Source organism: Diadema setosum, chromosome 18 (assembly GCF_964275005.1).
Source record: "Diadema setosum chromosome 18, eeDiaSeto1, whole genome shotgun sequence".
Lineage (NCBI taxonomy): Eukaryota > Metazoa > Echinodermata > Echinoidea > Diadematoida > Diadematidae > Diadema > Diadema setosum.
In genome coordinates, this window is record NC_092702.1 from 15,631,416 (window position 1) to 15,650,323 (window position 18,908).

At 38.4% G+C, this 18,908-nt stretch overlaps 1 protein-coding gene across 1 annotated transcript; it reads right to left on the minus strand.

Moving 5' to 3' along the window:
- Positions 1-676: 676 nt before the first annotated feature.
- On the minus strand, positions 677-18,273 carry LOC140241330 (uncharacterized). The gene is made up of 9 exons (XM_072321058.1): positions 18,184-18,273; positions 14,848-15,101; positions 9,875-10,091; positions 8,086-8,789; positions 6,279-6,386; positions 5,412-5,544; positions 2,891-3,001; positions 1,246-1,398; positions 677-772 (listed from the first exon to the last, which is right to left on the minus strand). Exons 1-9 carry the CDS (start codon positions 18,271-18,273, stop codon positions 677-679), a joined length of 1,866 nt encoding a protein of 621 aa, XP_072177159.1.
- Positions 18,274-18,908: the final 635 nt, after the last annotated feature.

Here is an 18,908-nt window from a genome sequence, read left to right on the forward strand (position 1 = left end):
GCAGATGCCTTATCTAAAGAATGTATACAATCATTAAAATTGTGTATTTACAATAATGCATTATACGTCCCCGATTTTATTTTATCATCAGTGGAATAGCTGAAACAATAAAGTTTTCATTCTTTCACTGAGATTTAAACGTGTATTGTATCTCCCATTCAAGTTATGAAAGTTTATACATTCTGAAAGTATGCATCGTGACATTATCATTTCCATCGGTCTACTTCGATGAGTACTCAAAATCATTAACAGAACGACGTATAACTTTTGAAACATCACAACTGCAAACATTATTGTTGTGTTCAAAAGCAAACAGTGCGTTAATTCATTCCTTGATAGGTAAATCTCTAAGTCTAGGGGGAGGGTATTACAATTTATTGAATATAAAAAAAATCTATATTCTATCTATTAACATGTACACAGGTATGTACTCTATAATTTCGCCTGTGAATATGTGTTCAGAGTCCATCCATTGTTGTTGCTGTTTTTTTTTTCCACTGGCGTTTTCTTTGAGAACATCCTGCAGTTTGAATTGTTGGCTTGTTTCCGTTAATAATAGATAGAAATTAAGTTCTTACCTCTACACTTACACTTCCAGCTATCACTAGCATTTAATCATCAATGTATACATAAGACTATAACTAGCGACGAGTGTATCTAATAGAGAAAGGTTGACTCAGGTCGTTTCCGTGCCGCTGAGGGCATTGGCAAAATCTATTGGCTGAAAGACAAGCGCAACCATGTTTCCTGCATCGGCCAGTTTTCTTTCCACCTGCAAGTGAGGTCAAAACGTTAAAGTGTATGATAACACAGTATTCCCAAATCAAAGGGTCAAAATAAAATGAAAAGATGGGTAATGATTATTATGCCAACATATGGTTATCGTTTATCAACAGTTTTATCGTTTGTTGTAGTGGTCATAATCGACTTGTAATTAAAGTAAACCAGCATTCATTTATCAGGCCCATAAGTTTGCAGTGGGGTGGGGAAAGTTGAGGGGGTGCAAAGGAACCCCCAAACAAAATTAGATTTATCTTTAATCATGCGACTGTTTGGGGTTGTTGATTGTAAATAACCAGCGTATTCGTCTACTGTTTTGACTGAAAAAAAAAATCAAAATAATCTCCCCAAAGTGAGCATCACAATGAATTTCAGTTAAAAATGAAATACAAAAGTTCCCTGACGTGGGAGGGAATACTCAGTACCAAATCACAACGTAATACACCGGCCGCATGACTTTGTTACCTCTGCAGTGGTAAGACCGGCGGAGACTGGTGTCATGTTTATCTGAGTGAGTGCCCAATTTCCTAACTGCCCATCGTTGGTGACACCGGGTACCTGTTGTCTAGAAGGGATACCACTCCTCGCCACGAGCCCTTCTGTAGAAATGTGTGTCACCTGTCAAAAATGATGCACAGAAAATAAGGTTGTTCACTTTATTGTATTGGTAGATTTATCTTCATGGATATTTTCCCTAAGGATGCTTAGTGATCTTTAAAAAAAGCCTATTAGTAATGTCGGTATTTCAACAGTGAACTGCATCTTCAGCTCTTTTCCTTTTAATTCATGATTCACAATGTTAAAAGTCATGTTCTAATTTCAATATGTTTAGGTCATGATGACGTCGTTGCTTTAATATTCAAACCGGGCTTACGTTCATGTTAACATTCTGCAGTCTTAAAAACACTTTGCAGATAATCAGGTGTTTGTTAAATTGTTGTTTGTTTGTTTGTTTTTTGCTCTCATAGATTGTGTGACCCATACACCATTTCAACGCAGTAAATGTTTTGCAATTCATGCAGCCAGCTTTAGGCCGGGACGTCTTTTGAATCAATACTTGTATTGAGCTGAATTGTATTGAATGACAATGTAATGTAAACAGAAATACGCGAATAAGAGCTCTCGTCTCTTCCGTACTCAAAAGCGTAAGGATGCTGGGAGAATCCAACTCTTTGAATTAGCTTAGACGTCTTGTTTGGAACAATGAGACGATTATGCGACGATTTAAGAATGACGCCTTGGTAAGCATGTCCTAAACAAAGTGAGTTCATACTGGATCAATAGAATCGCCTTGCCTTCTGGCCTCCTTGGTTTCTCTTCCTCAATATCACTCCAGTATTGAGTTTCGACAATAAGTTGTCTAATCCTTGAAGCACTTTGCCTTGCCTGGAGGCGATCTTGAAATTCATGGTTAACTTTTGTTACCATTACCGATAGTATCTTGATTGAACTGATTTACTCTTAATGTGAAGATGGTGGACTATAATAATGGTATACGATAACTTGCCTTTATTCATTTATACTGTCACATCATGCATTCAGATTCCAGAACATCCTTTCAGGCAAGATATGCGTCAATTATTTCCCATATGCAAACATGCACGAATCACATACAAAATAAGTCTTAATCTTTTTTTCTTTTTTTTTTCCTTTTTTCAAGCTTAAATTGGCCTCTGAACAGGTTGCTGCCTAAGTTTACTAATCATTCGAATATTCTCGAAGAGAATGAAGTCTCACATGAGATAATGTCACTCAAATGTGATTGAAAACGCCATTTCTTTCATAATGCTGATGGCAACGAATGCAGTGGTTATTCCATACACAGAGTTGACATGCATTCGTACAACACTGGGAGATGCCTATGCCTTAATAACACATGAAGAAAAAATAAAAACAAATGAGAAATATTATAAGCTCAGTAAAGATTTCTATCGATAATCCCTACAAAGTACAAACAGACATGTATGAGACGAAATTAAAACATTCCAACGTATTATACGTATGTCCATTGTCTGATAACACAATTTCGGCTCGGCTGACCTGCATCTACTTTCACTTCGTTATCCTTTCTTACACCATGGACCCTACAGGGTCAATGCTTATACTACACCTCATTTCCAGCAAGGGTCAATCCCAGTTTGTCCAAGGTCAGTAATGTTTCCAGCGGTCTTGAGATGTATGACATAACACCGTATGGGATCTTCTTGATGTACAACGACACCTGGGCATACATTTGAAATTCATAAAAGAAGAGGAAATAGAAAGTTGACATACTTGATAGTGCATGTGGTAACCCAGCTCTTTGTAAGGTGTGACCATGCTGGATATACGTTGATCTTATTTTCCGCATGAAAGTATAACACTTCTGAATTTCACTGCATATCTTATATTGGAGAAAGATTACAATGCATTGGAACTTGTCAAATTCGTAAAGTTTGCACCAAATTAGAAACGAATTCACCAAATTTGCTGACTTGAGAGATGAACGGGAACTTTACTTTCTACAACGTGTTACAAATTTAAAGGGACTGTTCAGTACTGTTTGAGGTGGGGATTCATGTTTTGAACATTCTTACATGTAAGTGAGATAATGAGAAACTTCTTATGAGATACGAAAGTGCATGTAATTTTAAGAAGGATTCAACGTTTATTTGATGAAAATTGGTTTTCAAATGGCTGAGATACAAAAAAAAAGTGATAATAATAAAAGGCGACAGACCACGCCTTTTATTGGGATCTCTTTATTTCACCTTGATTTTGGATATCTCAGCCATTTCAAAACCGAATTTCATCAAATAAACTTTTGATACCCCTTAGAATTGCATGCTCTTTGACATTTCATAGAGTGGTTTCTGAATATCTCGCAGAACTCAATCAGAACTGTACACACCCTTTAAGACCGGTCATAAATTTAGCGAATTAAGAAGCTCTATTGAAAATTCTGGAAACAATACTATCGTATATGAAGAACAGGGGACTGTGATTTATAAAATCATTTTACCATATGAAATAGTAATGATTAAATACTTTTAAAATATAATGGTTATTGCATGAGAAACAACACTGAGCGATGTACAAGCGACAGTGTACAGTATGGGATTAATGGGTCAAGTAACAGTTTAGGGCTAATCTTAATCCTCTGTTTGGACACGACAGCGCCATAATAATGATGAACGTGGTATCTTTAAAGGACAAGTTCGCCTTCATATAAATAAGGACTAAGAGAATGCAGCAACATTAGTAGAGCACATCAGTGAAAGTTTGAGGAAAATCAGACAATTCGTTCAAAAATTATGAATGTTCGAAGTTCCAATGCCGCCATCGCTGGATGAGAAGACTACTATACAGCTTGTGATGTCGCAAGAAAATAAACATTAAGAAAATTCAACATATTTTCACTTTGCTCGCATAATAAAAGAGCACTTGACATCACTTGCCTCTTTCAGAAGGCAGGGGAAATAATGTTATCCTTAACATAAGTCAGTAACAAGTCGAGGGAATGTGTACTTTTTGTTTTAAATGAAATTTTGTGAAATTCTCCTTATGATTTTCCTTTATTGTTCTATGAATACGCATGTGACATCATACGCTATAGTAGTCTTTTCATCCAGCAATGACTTCACAGAAAATTTAAATAATATTGTTACATTCTCTCAATTAACATGTATATGAAGATGAAAATTATCCTCTGATTTGTACACAGTATTCACACAACCAAGAGTGCGATGAGTAAAGAATGGACGCGCGAACATGATCGGACGGGCACTCACTGGAAAGAGCATGCATGCATTGCACTGAAGAGCAACACAAATCTTTTCATATCACAAAAATTCATCGATGAGACACTTCATGTCATGAATTTGACAGTTACTTCAGGAATGGGAGTGACAGAGTACCAAGGCATGTGCCAGTCAAGTGGATTTGGGTGGGCGAAGAGAGTCATTTAGATTCGGTTTCATTTGGGGGAGATTCCTAGAACAAGAATTGTCTATAGAAAGAAGGAAGGGAAGATGAAGGAAGTTTGTGTGTGAATGATATGTAAATAGATAGATAGAGATAGATAGATAGATAGATAGATAGATAGATAGATAGATAGATAGATAGATAGATAGATAGATAGAAGGTAGATAGATAGATAGATAGATAGATGTAGGGATAGACAGAGAGAGGGGCAGAGAGAGAGAGAGAGAGAAAGGAAGAAAGATAGAGAGGAAAAATATGACCCATGTTGAAATAATATTCAGTTTAGAATTAAAAAGTAGTCAATGATATTTTGCCCTTAGGGAAAAGGAATTCGGCGAATACGCATACACACACAAACCTAAACGCTGTCAAACGATTAAAGTACAAGATATCATTGCTTCTTGACTTTGTTTATCAGATGAACTGCAACATTCCTGTTGTGAAATTTGTATACGAAAATAATGAAATTCTATGTAAATTAGTTTATGTTAAGATGATTCAAACTACATTGGGTATCAAAAGCGTTCATGAGGGCTCATGCCTTTTTCTCATGAGGATCAAAAAGGAATGACTATTAAATGAAATGAATAGATAAGTAAGTGAATGAATAATGAACAAATACATGGATACACAATCAAACAGCAAAATAAGAAGTTGTCATTTTATACCGAGTCGCCATCTGCAGATTGTAAATGTTGAAAAGCGCCCTCAGCGGCAGTCACCGCCTGCTCGTTGACTCGCTGGACCTCGTCACCGATGAAGAGATCACACTTGGCCAATTCGACTCCGAGCTCTCCAATGCTATTATCAAAATGCGCAACCGGAAGAGATGGGCAAAGAAAAGAGACAGGGACAGGAGACAGACAGACAAATAGACAGACAGACAGACAGACAGACAGGAGAGAGGAGAGAGAGAGAGGGAGAATTGAAGGATAAGCGCGAAACAAATTATGTGTTCGAAACAGTGCCAGTTTGCAGTTGAAGAAGTACTGTAGCAAAAAGTTCATGAGGTTTTATACTTTCGGGGTTATCTGAATAAGTTTGTTTTGTTTCTGTTTTGTTAGTGTAATGTGTAGATTTTGTATTGCAAAAAGATTCAATGATTGACAGTCTTTTTGTTATAATGATGCTTCCAAAAATAAAGTTACTTCTTAAAATCTTGAGTCACGAGGAGCAATAGGAACGTGCATACTAAATCTTATCATGAACATCATAAGAGATTTACACACAAAATGTGTGTGTTTTTTTTTAATGAAAGATATGAGGAGTGCAGCAAAAATATATAAATTGAAATGGAAGCGAGAGGTTTCAATAATGTGAGAGAGAGAGAGAGAGAGTCAGACAACCATACAGCGAGGTACATGGCAACAGCGATAGGGTCTCTGAGGAATTACAGGCGAGTGAGTTGTAATGTGCACAGATTTCACACAAATACCTTTGGACAAGAAATGAATTTGGCGTGGAATGGGTTAAGAGCATTCACGAGTTATTTCGTGCCTCTCACTGAGTATTTCTTTTTTCTCATGTATACTCACTAGACTTTGTTCTGTATGGTGACAAAGGTCAAGCTATTCTCCTTGAGAAGCTCTCGAGCTATCTCCACAGCTTTGGTGTCGGGGGACATTTGGTTACTTCGGAAACTCCTGACAAAGAGAAATAAAAAAAAAAAGAAAGAAAAAGTACACCTTGCGTTACAGTACTTTGCACACAATGAGAACTATGTCAATCATAATCATTACAGTTATGATGGTCACAGCCATTATCACTGAAGCATAGATCATTTCATGTCGAGATTGTCGGGTTATTACAACAGAATTTTTTAATGCTATACTGTTTATCCATGTCGGAAAAGGACATCGTATACAGTGAAGATTTATATGCGGATAAATTGAGGACTATACTACTGAGGCGATTGTAGTACAATGTATTACCTGATCGAGCTTACCAGGGAGGTGGTCCCTGAGCTTACACATTGGAATTGATATCATAACATGGGATACAAAGTGGATAGTGTGATACAAAGTGGGTAGTGTGCAAAACTTGGGGACATTTTTAGAATCTCGTAGGGAAAGTGTAAGGGGGGGGGGGGCTTAATCGTATGAAAGAGAAACCAATTTAGGCGGCGGCGTACATTATTGATTTGTGGAACCAATTAACCTTTTGAGTCTGCTGAAGGAAACAGAACTCGGAGGGGAAGTTAAACCAAGGAGGTATGAGAGAACGTTCTCTCATACCTCCTTGGTTAAACCTCTGCAGAAACGGATCATGTACAGTCCTGTATATAGTGCCAAAATTACTTTACACAGACAGAAGTTTACAGACGTGGTCGCCAATTCAGGCATTTAGGCAACACTACATCAATAACAACAAGGCATATTGTGTAAGCGGTGTCTATAGCATTACATGGTTGACACGCTGAATAAGAGGAACAAGCCAAACAATGGTGTTTGTAACATTATACAAGATGTACTGGACATAGTCAATTGAATGTTGCCATGCCTGCAAACGACAAAACTACTCAGAAAGAGCAGAGGTTTAAAGTATTTCTTTTTCATCTTTTGCTGTTCGTGTATGGACAACGAGCATGAATGCGCTGTCTCGGTTTCACCTCATCTATCATAACCAGATAACGGGGATCGTGGGAGAAGGGGGGGGGGAAGACTGGGGAGTTAACCCCCCTCCCCCCCCCCCCGCGCACACACACACACACACACACACACACATACCTTTGACTAAAAAAGAATGAAAAACAAAAACACAAACAAGAAAACCCACGACTTCCGGGATTCCCCATATATCATATTACAAAGTACATTAATTTGACCTTGAATAAACGTTTTGAAAGCGCAGAAGGAACTTTACTATCATAGCCTGAAGTCGTTTGAGTTATACAGTGGTCACTTCGACTCCAGTCAGATACCATGAAATGAAACACGGCAAACTGAAACCCTATGCGATGTAGTAGTAAAGTAATTGCAGAAGTGACTGACAAATAAACATAAACAGGTCTTACCCGATGGATGGTATACCATACACGATACTCTCGATATGCTGTTTTCCATAATAACAACGCTTGAAAACAAACGCTTGAAACAAAGCTTTTTAAGACTGAAGAGGTTGAACAACAAATAATCAAACTAAATCAGAATAATTTCTTAAATGATGCCACTGAGTATTGTAAACACCATTTTCTGAAAGCAGTTGACTGGGAGAGGCCCAGGGTGTATTAAATTATAATACAGTGTACTAAGAGCTGGGAACATGATGCAAGTATACCTCAGAAGATTATCAGCTACCATTTTTCCATTTAAAAACGGAAAGAAATACACTGAAGAAACTCACTTCACAAGGGAGTATATTTCATTCCCAATGTTGGCCGTCGGTTTGCATGGAGAAGGAGGAGGGGGTGCCGGGGGATTCCCCAATCTTGGCCGGAGGCTAGGCTGAGGCGGTGCCGGAAGTTCCTGCTTGTTGACGTTCGCGGGCCGCGGCTTTTGGTTCCCGCCGGCGGGAATCGGGGGAGGCAACTTCAGCGGTTTCCTGACGGCTTTCATCGAACCGGTTTTACTCGGCTCCGAAGACTTTTCGGCTTTCGTTTCCTTGGCCTTTGTGGGTGGTCCAGGCAGAGGTTTGTTGTTCAGTTTTCGCGGTGGAGAAGACGACCCTTTATCCGCGAGACCCGAATCGTTCGGCGCGGGCTTTTTCGTTAGCGTCAAGTCGCGCAGTTCGGATCGAAACGCATCGCGATCGGCTCTAGTGGTGAGGGGCGATTCCAGCAATGTCGGTTTACGGGGTGGAGAGCCGCTCCCGCTACTTCCTGTCTCAGACACAGCTTCTTCCACAGTCGGTTTCTGCGGAGCAGAGGCCTTAATGGGGAAGATGTATCCATCGTCGTCCACTTCCCGATTAGATGAGGACGAGTCATCCGTGCCGACATCGGCCGCTGTCGCCAGATCAACCCTCGACGATGTCAGTCTGGGACAGGGCCAGGAATTCGAATCGTCGTCAGTGGAGTTCGAGCATCCCATGTTCTCAAGGGCCTGGTACTGCCATAAGAGACGGAAGATATAGAAATCGTATAGATGGCAGTATCATATTACTGATTGTTAAAGGAAACGTATAATTTTGGTTTGAGACCTAATTTAGGGTTTCTAACATTTTTTGGTGAGATAATGAGAAACCTCTTATGAAATATTATGAAAGAGCATGTAATTCCATGAGGAATTCAGCGTATTATTTGATGAATATTGGTTTTGAAATGGCTGAGATATCCAAAAACAGAGCGATTCTAATAAGTGTGGGACCCAAACTTTATTACGATCGCTTTGTTTTACTTTGTTTTTGGATGTTTCAGTCATTCCGAACCCGATTTTCATAAAATAAACTTTGAATTCCTCTTAAAATGGTATGCTCTGTACTATTCATAAGTGTTTTCTTGGTATCTCGCAAAAAGTTAAAAGCCCAATTCTCATCTCCACCAATACTGTACCATCCCTTTAACATACACTTCTTACAGTACAGATATTGAGTGCTCATAAACATTATCCAATCTAAAATATGAGAATCAAAACAATTTTTGTCAACAAAATCAGCCAAATAATAGTTTGGTGAGAGTCTTGAAATGCTGAAAATTTGCACGTTTTCACGAAATCAAGGGTAGTTGTATGCGGGCACATAATATTACTTTGCACATGCAAACTAAATGAGGAGACTCATTTCATCGCTTAACATTACACATTAAATTCACTGTTCCATGACATTTGCGCTTGCGACAATATATTGCTTCCTTGAAATATCTGCACGCTATAACCTAAACATAAATCCTATCCACAAACATAACCCTAAACCTAATCCTAATTCTCACGTCAAACTAAAACCCTATCACAACTAACCCAAAATAAAACCCTAAGTCCTTGGAGAAAACGAGACCAGAGCAATTGCCGAGTCACCAAATTTACTGTTAGGAAATTATTTCGAAAGGAATACTGCGTTCAATCTATTGTAGATTAAATACCGCAACAATGATACCGGTTGAAAAGGGGTTTCAGTCATAAAAAGACTTCTGAGTGAAAAACAAACAAACAAACAAACAAAAACAACAGGTCGCGTCAACTGATTGTTTCGACTGTACCGGTTCGTGGTAGACAAGTTCATTTCGACGTTGAGGCACGGGCTTCTCGTTCCTCTCGCTGCCGCTGATCTCGCTTTCTTCGATGACCACCATGCTCTGAGCCGCGAGAGTGAAGCCGACGGTTGACAGGTCGCTTGTCGACGCAGAATAGGTTTTCTCGGGGTGCTGAATGCCCAGGGCTTCCATCAGCGAAGTATACCATTTGTCCCGCTGCAGGCTGGTGGGTATGTCAATACATAACGCATACAATATCATTGGAGGCAGAATTACAATCCTTAAAGGAGTCATATCATTAGAATCGAAGAGATCCGTGAAATAAGGGCTATAGACATGTAGTCACCTTACCCACCAGGAATCATAAAATCGAGCCTTTGGACCACCCCTTCACGATGCGAACAAGCGACAAAGAAAAAAAAATCCATGCACTTCCCCGATAAGATTATTGTTTGGATAGCCACGTTTATTTCCTGTTCATAGGTTTGTGTGTGAAATGTGTGCACATTTGGCTTATTGGCACAGAAAGGGTTGATTATGATACAATGTTGTATAATGCCACATGACTTAATTTTTATTCCGTACTACTTTTATCATACAACAGTTCACTTACAGATGTGATATACTTGAAATTTTTTGTTTTGTGTGCATACGATCTCGTTGTACTGATGATTTTATTATCATAATTTCGTTGGAAACGAAAATTAATGCAAACGAATGAACAATGAATAAGCTGTGCGATATCCATACCGCGCTGGTCCAAATATCACTGAGCCGGACAATCATAATATCTCTGTTCACAAGGTGCGTCTGACCAAGGAGGTTTGAGAAATGGGAGTAGCAACAGTCTCATTCCCTGATCCCATGTTTCATGCCGCCACTCAGAAATATTTTAAGTATGTGCGAAACTGGAGCTGCCGCACAGATAGGAAGACAATTGCTTCATGGGGCATTGCATCATGACTCGTCACTCTCAAAGGAAGATATGTCTTTATGATGGCAATTGCTTTTCGCCGTCCCTTCTTAGAAAACAAGCGGCACATTAATAATACATGCACGGGGATATGCGAATAAAAAGTGTACAAAAATTGATGAAATAAAAATCAAAATTACTCGTTTTTACATGACTTTACACTTATCTAACATAATTATAAATGAATAAAGAACTATACTCGAAAATTATACCATATCAGTTTCATTTGTCGGAAGCGATCGGAAAGATGATAAAATCGGCTTTGTAGTGAAGAGTACAGTTTCCAATATTTTCACGACATACAGCTCAGGTTTACTTTTGCACATAATCTTTGACGGGATTTACTTTTGTTTCATATGCTTTATCATTACGAGAAAATTCATTCTATTTGACAAATAAACATGCAGAATATAGACGATATAATGTTTGAGTTTAAAATGGATCTTCAGATTGCTCAAAAAGACGGTGGCATGGAACCCATATCATCAACTTACTTCTTCGTTACGCTTCGTTACGCTTAGCCAAGCAACTGTATTTTGCTAATCAGTTTGAAAAATGTAAGTTTGACATTAAGAGTACGTGGAGGGTGATAAACACAGCTTTGAAATCCACCATTGTTACAAATTCCCCTACTCATATTTTGAATGACGGTCATCAAGTTGATGATCCACAGGAAATGGCCTATGTATTTAATGATTACTTTGTTAACTTAGGACCTGACCTTGCCAGCAAAATACCAAATACCCAGACAACTTTTCATTCTTTTTTAAAAGACAGGAATGCACAAACCATGTTTTTCATTCCTATTGTTGAAGAAGAAATCAAAGAAATTGTTGATAACCTAAATATTAAGAAAAGTATAGGCAATAATGGTATTTCAGCTTTTCTTTTGAAGAACATAATAAATGAAATAATTTCTCCACTTACTTATATTTTCAATCAATCTTTATCTAGTGGCAAAGTCCCAGATAAAATGAAAATCGCTCGAGTTGTTCCCATATACAAAAAGCGTCCAAAAGAATTTGTGAATAATTACCGCCCGATATCTCTTTTAACCTCAGTTTCGAAAATTCTGGAAAGGCTTGTTTATAAACGAACTCTTAGATTTCTTGTTAATTGCAATATTCTTTCCAATTTCCAATTTGGATTCAGAAAACAACATAGCACAACTCACGCATTATTAGCCTTCATTGATAAAGTAGCTCATGCCTTAGATGATGCTTCCCACACCATCGGTGTTTTTCTCGATTTTTCGAAGGCTTTTGATACCATTGACCATTACATTTTGCTTTATAAGTTAAGCCATTACGGTATCCGTGGGAGGGCTTTAGAGTGATGGTTTTATCTCACAAACAGAAAACAATTTGTTTACATAAATGGTTATGAGTCAATTATGACGTCAATTTCTTGCGGTGTCCCCCAGGGTTCTCTTCTTTGCCCACTTTTATTCATCCTGTACATCAACGATCTCCAAAATTCGTCACAGATTCTTTCTTTTATTTGTTTCGCTGATGATACAAATTTATTTCTGTCTCACCGTAATCCCACTACCCTTGTAAGCATAATGAATAATGAATTGAAATCTGTTCAGTCCTGGATTTACCCTAACAAGTTATCATTAAATGTTGATAAAACACATTATATGTTATTTAGCAATTCTCTGCAAGTCATTCCTGATGATGTTAAGATTAATGATGTTAATCTAACCCGATTAGATAGTACCAAGTTTTTAGGACGTTACATCGATAGCGACCTCTCCTGGAAACTCATTTTAATTTTTTAAGCAAAATTTTGTCACGAAACACAGGAATTCTAAACAAACCGAAACATTTTTTGCCCAACCATATTTTGCAGATTGTATATTCAACCATGATTTCCCCATATCTTAACTATGGAATTCTTGCGTGGGGTAACGCATCCAAATACTTGCTGGATTCGCTTTTTCTTCTCCAAAAGCGAGCGATCAGAACTATTAATCATGCTGGGTATTTATCTCACACAAACGCCTTATTTCTGAAAAATAAGATTTTAAAATTGATAGACTTGTTTGATTATAACTTAGGTATTTTTATGTATAAATTTTCCTCAAAAGATCTTCCTGATTTTTTTTTTTTACAGATGTTCATAAGAAACAATTCTGTCCACCACTATCCAACTCGCCAGAGTGACGCTTATCACCTTCCACGTACTCGAACAATTTTCGCTAAAAACACAATTATGTATACAGGTCCAAAATATTGGAATGATCTCCCAACAGAAGTTAAAAGCTGTTTGTCATTATCATCCTTTAAGCGTAAACTCAGGCAGCATGTATTGAATAGCTACAACACACAAGTGCACTAACATTCCTTTTTAGTATGCTCATGGCTGTTCTGTTATACTACTCGGTTGTTGCCATGTGAACAGACTTATGCATATATACATTTAGTTACATGCTCTCTCAAATTCCTGTCCATCGGTGTTTTTCCTTCCACTTCTAGTAAGACCTTCGGTCGTGTCGCATAGCGTCCATAGTTTCCCCTTCTTTCTTTCTTTCCTTCTTTTTTTTTCATGCGGCATTGCAGCTGGCTGGTATATCACATATAGGAATTGCAATTGTTCATGTTTTCCATTTTTCGAATCTTTCCCCGTGTCTACGGAAGCCGGAATGTTTAAACCCTAAAATTATGTCCTATTCACAATATCACTCCCATGTCAAAATTGCTATTAGAGCAACTGCTATAGTGTGCAGCATGTGGTTACTTGTCCTCATTTTATCACACACATACATGTGAGAAGAATCTTCTGTACCCCCGAATATTAATAGTCATTCTCTTTTGTTTATCCTTACTTTTGGTCTTTAATTTTTCCCGTGCTCCTCATCCTGTACCCCACACTAGGCTTTTGTTGGGACCTACACTCAACAAGCTTTGCTTTTTAGTAGGTTCCATCGTATTTCTCTTTGCATCCTTTACTTTGATTGAAAATGACACATCTACCGCTATGTATTATGTTTGTATTCCTATTTCTTTATGTATGTATCCAAGCTGGACATTCTGTATTAGTACATTTTGTTATATCATGTATTCTTCATCGAGAAATACGAAAATAAAATTGAAATTGAAATCAAAGGCACAAGTGCACCTGTGGAATTCTTTTGTGCATCAATAGAAAAATGGCAGCTGTTTGAATAATTACAGCCAGTTAGAACTCCATCTCTTAAACCTCCTTGGTCTGAAAGCGCTCTCTTTTCTGGGTCCAGTTTTCGAAAATGGTCGGATCGATAAACATTTTGGCATTGTTTATAAGAAAGCATTATTTGTGTGTATGTTTGTCTACCTATTCCTGAGTGATGTGTGTTAGATTTCCCTTAACCGATCAAGTCATGGCGGAATTTTGAGTCGGAAATCACCATGTTGTCATATTCAGCCCACCACACATTCAACCATGCAACCGGTGCACGACTGTGGAGGTAGGCCGGGTGGTCATATTATTACACCGCACACTACAGCAGTATGCGATCAGACTACACAGCAATGCTTACAACTGTAATGACGTCAGTACATTATACTGTTACGTGATTGGTTGAAAGTCTATGACCGGTTCTAGTGAGAATTTGACCCAGTCGCACGACTGGAAACTGGCAAGGCTAGTGACGTCATACTTTGTAAGGTCGTACGACCGGCGAATCGTGGCTAAGTCGTATAGTGTACGGTGGGCTTTGTAATATGGTGGAGCTTGCCTAAGTAGGAGTGGGTCTCAGATGTTACTTTCAGTCTTCAAAATGTACTGCTACTGAGTAATTTAAGAAAGAGTTATGGATCACATGATTGAGGTGATTTTGGTAATTCCTCGATCGAAATAAACTAGGCGTATATACAAATCTTTAAATGAAAGAGAATTGAAACACAATACATGAATGCTAACATTGATATCAAGAAAAAAACAACATACTACACGAAGTTGAAAAAAAAAAATCTGGGGGTTTTATTGGTAAATCATTGCAGAAGTTACTACTTTCACTCACTATCCTTCGGCCTTCAGAAACACCAACTTGTCGTCGTCCGTCTGGATGCAGAGGTAGTTATTACCGACCTCCTCGTCATTCTGCGCGCGCAGAATCGGCGGAAGCAACTCCTTCGTGCAGCCGTTCACGACGATCTGCAGCCGATGCTTCCCGCTGTTTCGCGATTGCTCACTTCGGTAGCCGAGCAGGAAAACCGTGTTCGACTTCGTGTTTCGGCAGCACTTCCAGTACATCGGCGACAACTCGTACGATTCCTTGACGACGGGGTGGAACGAAGCGATACGAGGATGTGTTATGCAAGGTATAATGTATTGTGTTAGCCATAATGGTGACTAAAATCTTATTTGATTATAAAGGATCTACAACTTTGAACTCCACTCTTACAACAACAACAACGAAGTGGATTCTTCATATTGATGATAATCATGTCACTAATAGCAATAATGGGAACGATGAAAAGAAGATATTCATTATAAAGATGATGATGATGGACCCCTTCGAAAAACAGCAATTTGCTGAAAGGAATTTCTATCCCATTATTGGTGAATAAATAAATAATAATAATAATAATAATGATAATAATAATAATAATAATAATAATAATAATAATAATAATAATAATAATAATAATAATAATAATAATAATAATAATAATATTTATAATGTAGTGGGCAAGTCGGATGAGTGACAAGGTGATAACCAAAGAAGTCAGTATAAGAAATTTAACCCTCTGACTCCGATAAACGATAATCCTTGTAGCTTGTAGGCAAGGGAAATGCTCGGTTCTAGATGTAATGGGTTGAATCATCTAGCCAAATCTGCTTCTTAATGTGAAACCCCTTTAACCTTCCTTTCAATCTCTTAAATTTCTTTATGTATTCTACATTTTTGATCACGAGACTATTAGTAGGCCTAACCTTATAACCTCGTCATTGGTCCTGTTGTCGAATCTCAACCACCAGTTATGGATCTAAGTCAAAAGATATCCTCGAAGAGACTTATCGTTGCGATACGTACGGGCATGCATACACTTTGTATCTTTGCTCCCCCCCCCCCACACACACATACTCCCCCCCCCCCCCCCCACTCTGTTGAGTCTCACTCTCGGTGGGATGCATACTATCATAAAAGTTGTTCAAGCACTTAATTGAAATCGAAACCAAGAAAACAATATTTTATGTATTGTGTATGATCCAAAAGCCACTTTCGTCGCCTTTCATGTCGGCATTGAGCGCGAAATTTCTCCATAATGTCTACAGATGTGGTTGGCCATTATCTGGGAAGGCATACTGGATGATATCTCTCTGCTAAAAGTAAGTGGTGACAGAATATCGAGTGGTGAGGAAGCCATTTAGCAACATGTAAACATGATGAGGCGTGAGTTTTTCTTCAATTTTGTCCCCCTCTACAACTGAAATTTGTAAGATCGCAACTGCTGATCTTTATAATATCTAACAAAACATGTCGGAAAAAGGAACCAGTGGGATTCGAACCAGTCATCTACACATGTACTGCTTTTCGGGCAACGACGCACCAGGCTATCCCTGCATGGTTGCCGGCAGTGACACGATGAACATGGGACAAAATACCCAAGCTCCGAAATTCTGACATTGTTATGTTAAGTAGTCCAAGCCGGACAAGGCATATTGAATTAAAGCAAGATTATTAAGCAGACGGGTGAAGGGTACTACTGTCGGGGGTGGAGGGAACGGTGTACGCATGGAAACTCACGACAGACTTACAGGGACTATTATGCAACATATTATATGCCAAAAGAATATCTAAATGCCACGTATAAATTTATGCGCCTATATCTTAAAATGATGATATCCAGTGATATAATCATACAGTTCCATGATATTTGCTCCTGCGACAATTGCTCCCATGAAATATATGCACGCTCAGCCGAACATAAAGTCTACCCACAAACATAACCCCAACCCTAATCCTAATCCTCATAGCACACTAAAAACCTAAAACCCTATCACGACCCTAACCCTAACCCTAATCGTAAGTCCTTGGAGAAAATGAGACTGAAGCAAAATCTCGCAGGAGCAAAATGTCATGTCAGAAATAATAAAAAGCTTTGGAATGCCCCTTCCCTATGATTTTCTTAATCACATAATGGTAAGATGGAAACATGCAAATTTTGCTCTCTCTATGGGGGAAGGTTCATTCCAAAGTCTTTGTATTAAAGGGACGATGTTGTATTGGTTGAGGTGATGATTTAGTCTTTAACTTTTTGCAAGATACTTAGAAACCACTATATGAAATGCTATAGAACATACAATAAAGAGGAATTCAAAGTTTATTTGATGAAAACCACAATGAAAAATGGCTGAGATATCTAAAAACAAGGTAAAACAAAGCGACCCTAATAAAAGGCGCGTCCCACCTTTTATTAGGATTGCTTTGTTTGGGATATCTCAGCCATTTCAAAACCAATGTTCATCAAATAAACTTTAAAGTCCTCTTAGAATATATACTCTTTCATGTTCCCTATGAGGTTTCTTATTGTAAAAAAAAAAAAAAAAAAACAAACAAAAAACAAACAAACAAACAACGTTGGAAACCTGCAGCCCCATCTCAACCAAAACTGTACCATCCATTTGTAGCCCCATCTCAACAAAAACTGTATACCCATCCCTTAAGGGGCCCTGAAATCCAAAATAATGCATGTTGATTTGTGTTGATTTATGATACCCTCAACATCACTTTTGCGGTAAAACAAATATCTAGAAATATTTCATATATTTGTAACGATTTTTTCTTCTATTTTTCTTCAGATTACTTGGGAACTCCCACAAAAGAATCCTTCCAAACCAATTAATATTAATATTCTTGAGATGACCTCATCTGTCAATCATTGCTAAAGTACTGAAATGTTTAACAAAAGACATTGGAATGCACCTTCCTCTCGACTCAGCATAACTTGCATGTTTCTGTCATATTAATGTGACTAACAAAAGACATGGCGAGGGAATCCTAATAAAAGGCGTGGCCTGTCGCCTTTTATTATTATCACTTTTTTGGATATCTCAGCCATTTGAAAACCAATTTTCATCAAATAAACCTTGAATCCTTCTTAAAATTACATGTTCTTTCATATTTCATAAGAGGTTTCTCATTATCTCACTTAGGAATGTTATAAACCTGAATCCCCACCTCAACCAGTACTGTACACTCCGCAATGATAACGATCATAAAGGTGATACCGAGATTACTTATAATGAAGATCACGTACAGAAAAGAATAAAGAGGAGGGGGAGAAGAGGAGGAACCGGAGGGGAGAAAAATAATATAAATACAATAGCTGCATATTAATAGATCTCCCACCTTTTGAAGAAGGGAGCGTTTTTTGGACGAGAACAAGGAGAGGACACCGCTCCGCAACTCCGTAATGTCCGACGCCCGTCGTCGCGACATCTTTCCGGGGACACGCCCTTTCCCGAACTGTCTAAGGTGGCGTCAAACAGGACAGAGGATGGGGTCCAAACGAAATCCAACTGGCATAACACTCTTCGTAACTCAGCGATCTTGTTCTCGAGAAAAGCGGAAGAGCTGAACGACCAGCATTCACTCACTGAATGTTCGAAGCTTGCTCGGGGTTCTGGCAGGGTGTGAGTACACGTACACGTTGAAAATCCGAAACAAGGCAAGAAACAAGAAATGAATGAAGAGACAATACTTCAAATTGACGTAATGTAAAGAAGAGTTTTGAAACTGATGGATATCCTACATTTTTAGCGTCGGGCAATAGTCACTCAGCGGCGCATCGGCGAAGGGAAAGACAACGTCATCCTTTTGATCAGCTTCCGCGTGGCGCCATATTTACGCTATTGCACGATCATCGCGCCACAGACGTATAGAAGTAAAACATGAAGACTTCACATATGAATACCAGAGAGAAAAATATGCTATGCCTTAAGCATGCACATAAATTGCTCGAATATTATAGAGACATAGCCCTTGTGATCTTCACGCATCCGAGTATATTACGCCGTAACCAAGGAGCTGATGCTAAATAAAGATATGAAAACAAGTTAGAAGACTCTGACAAG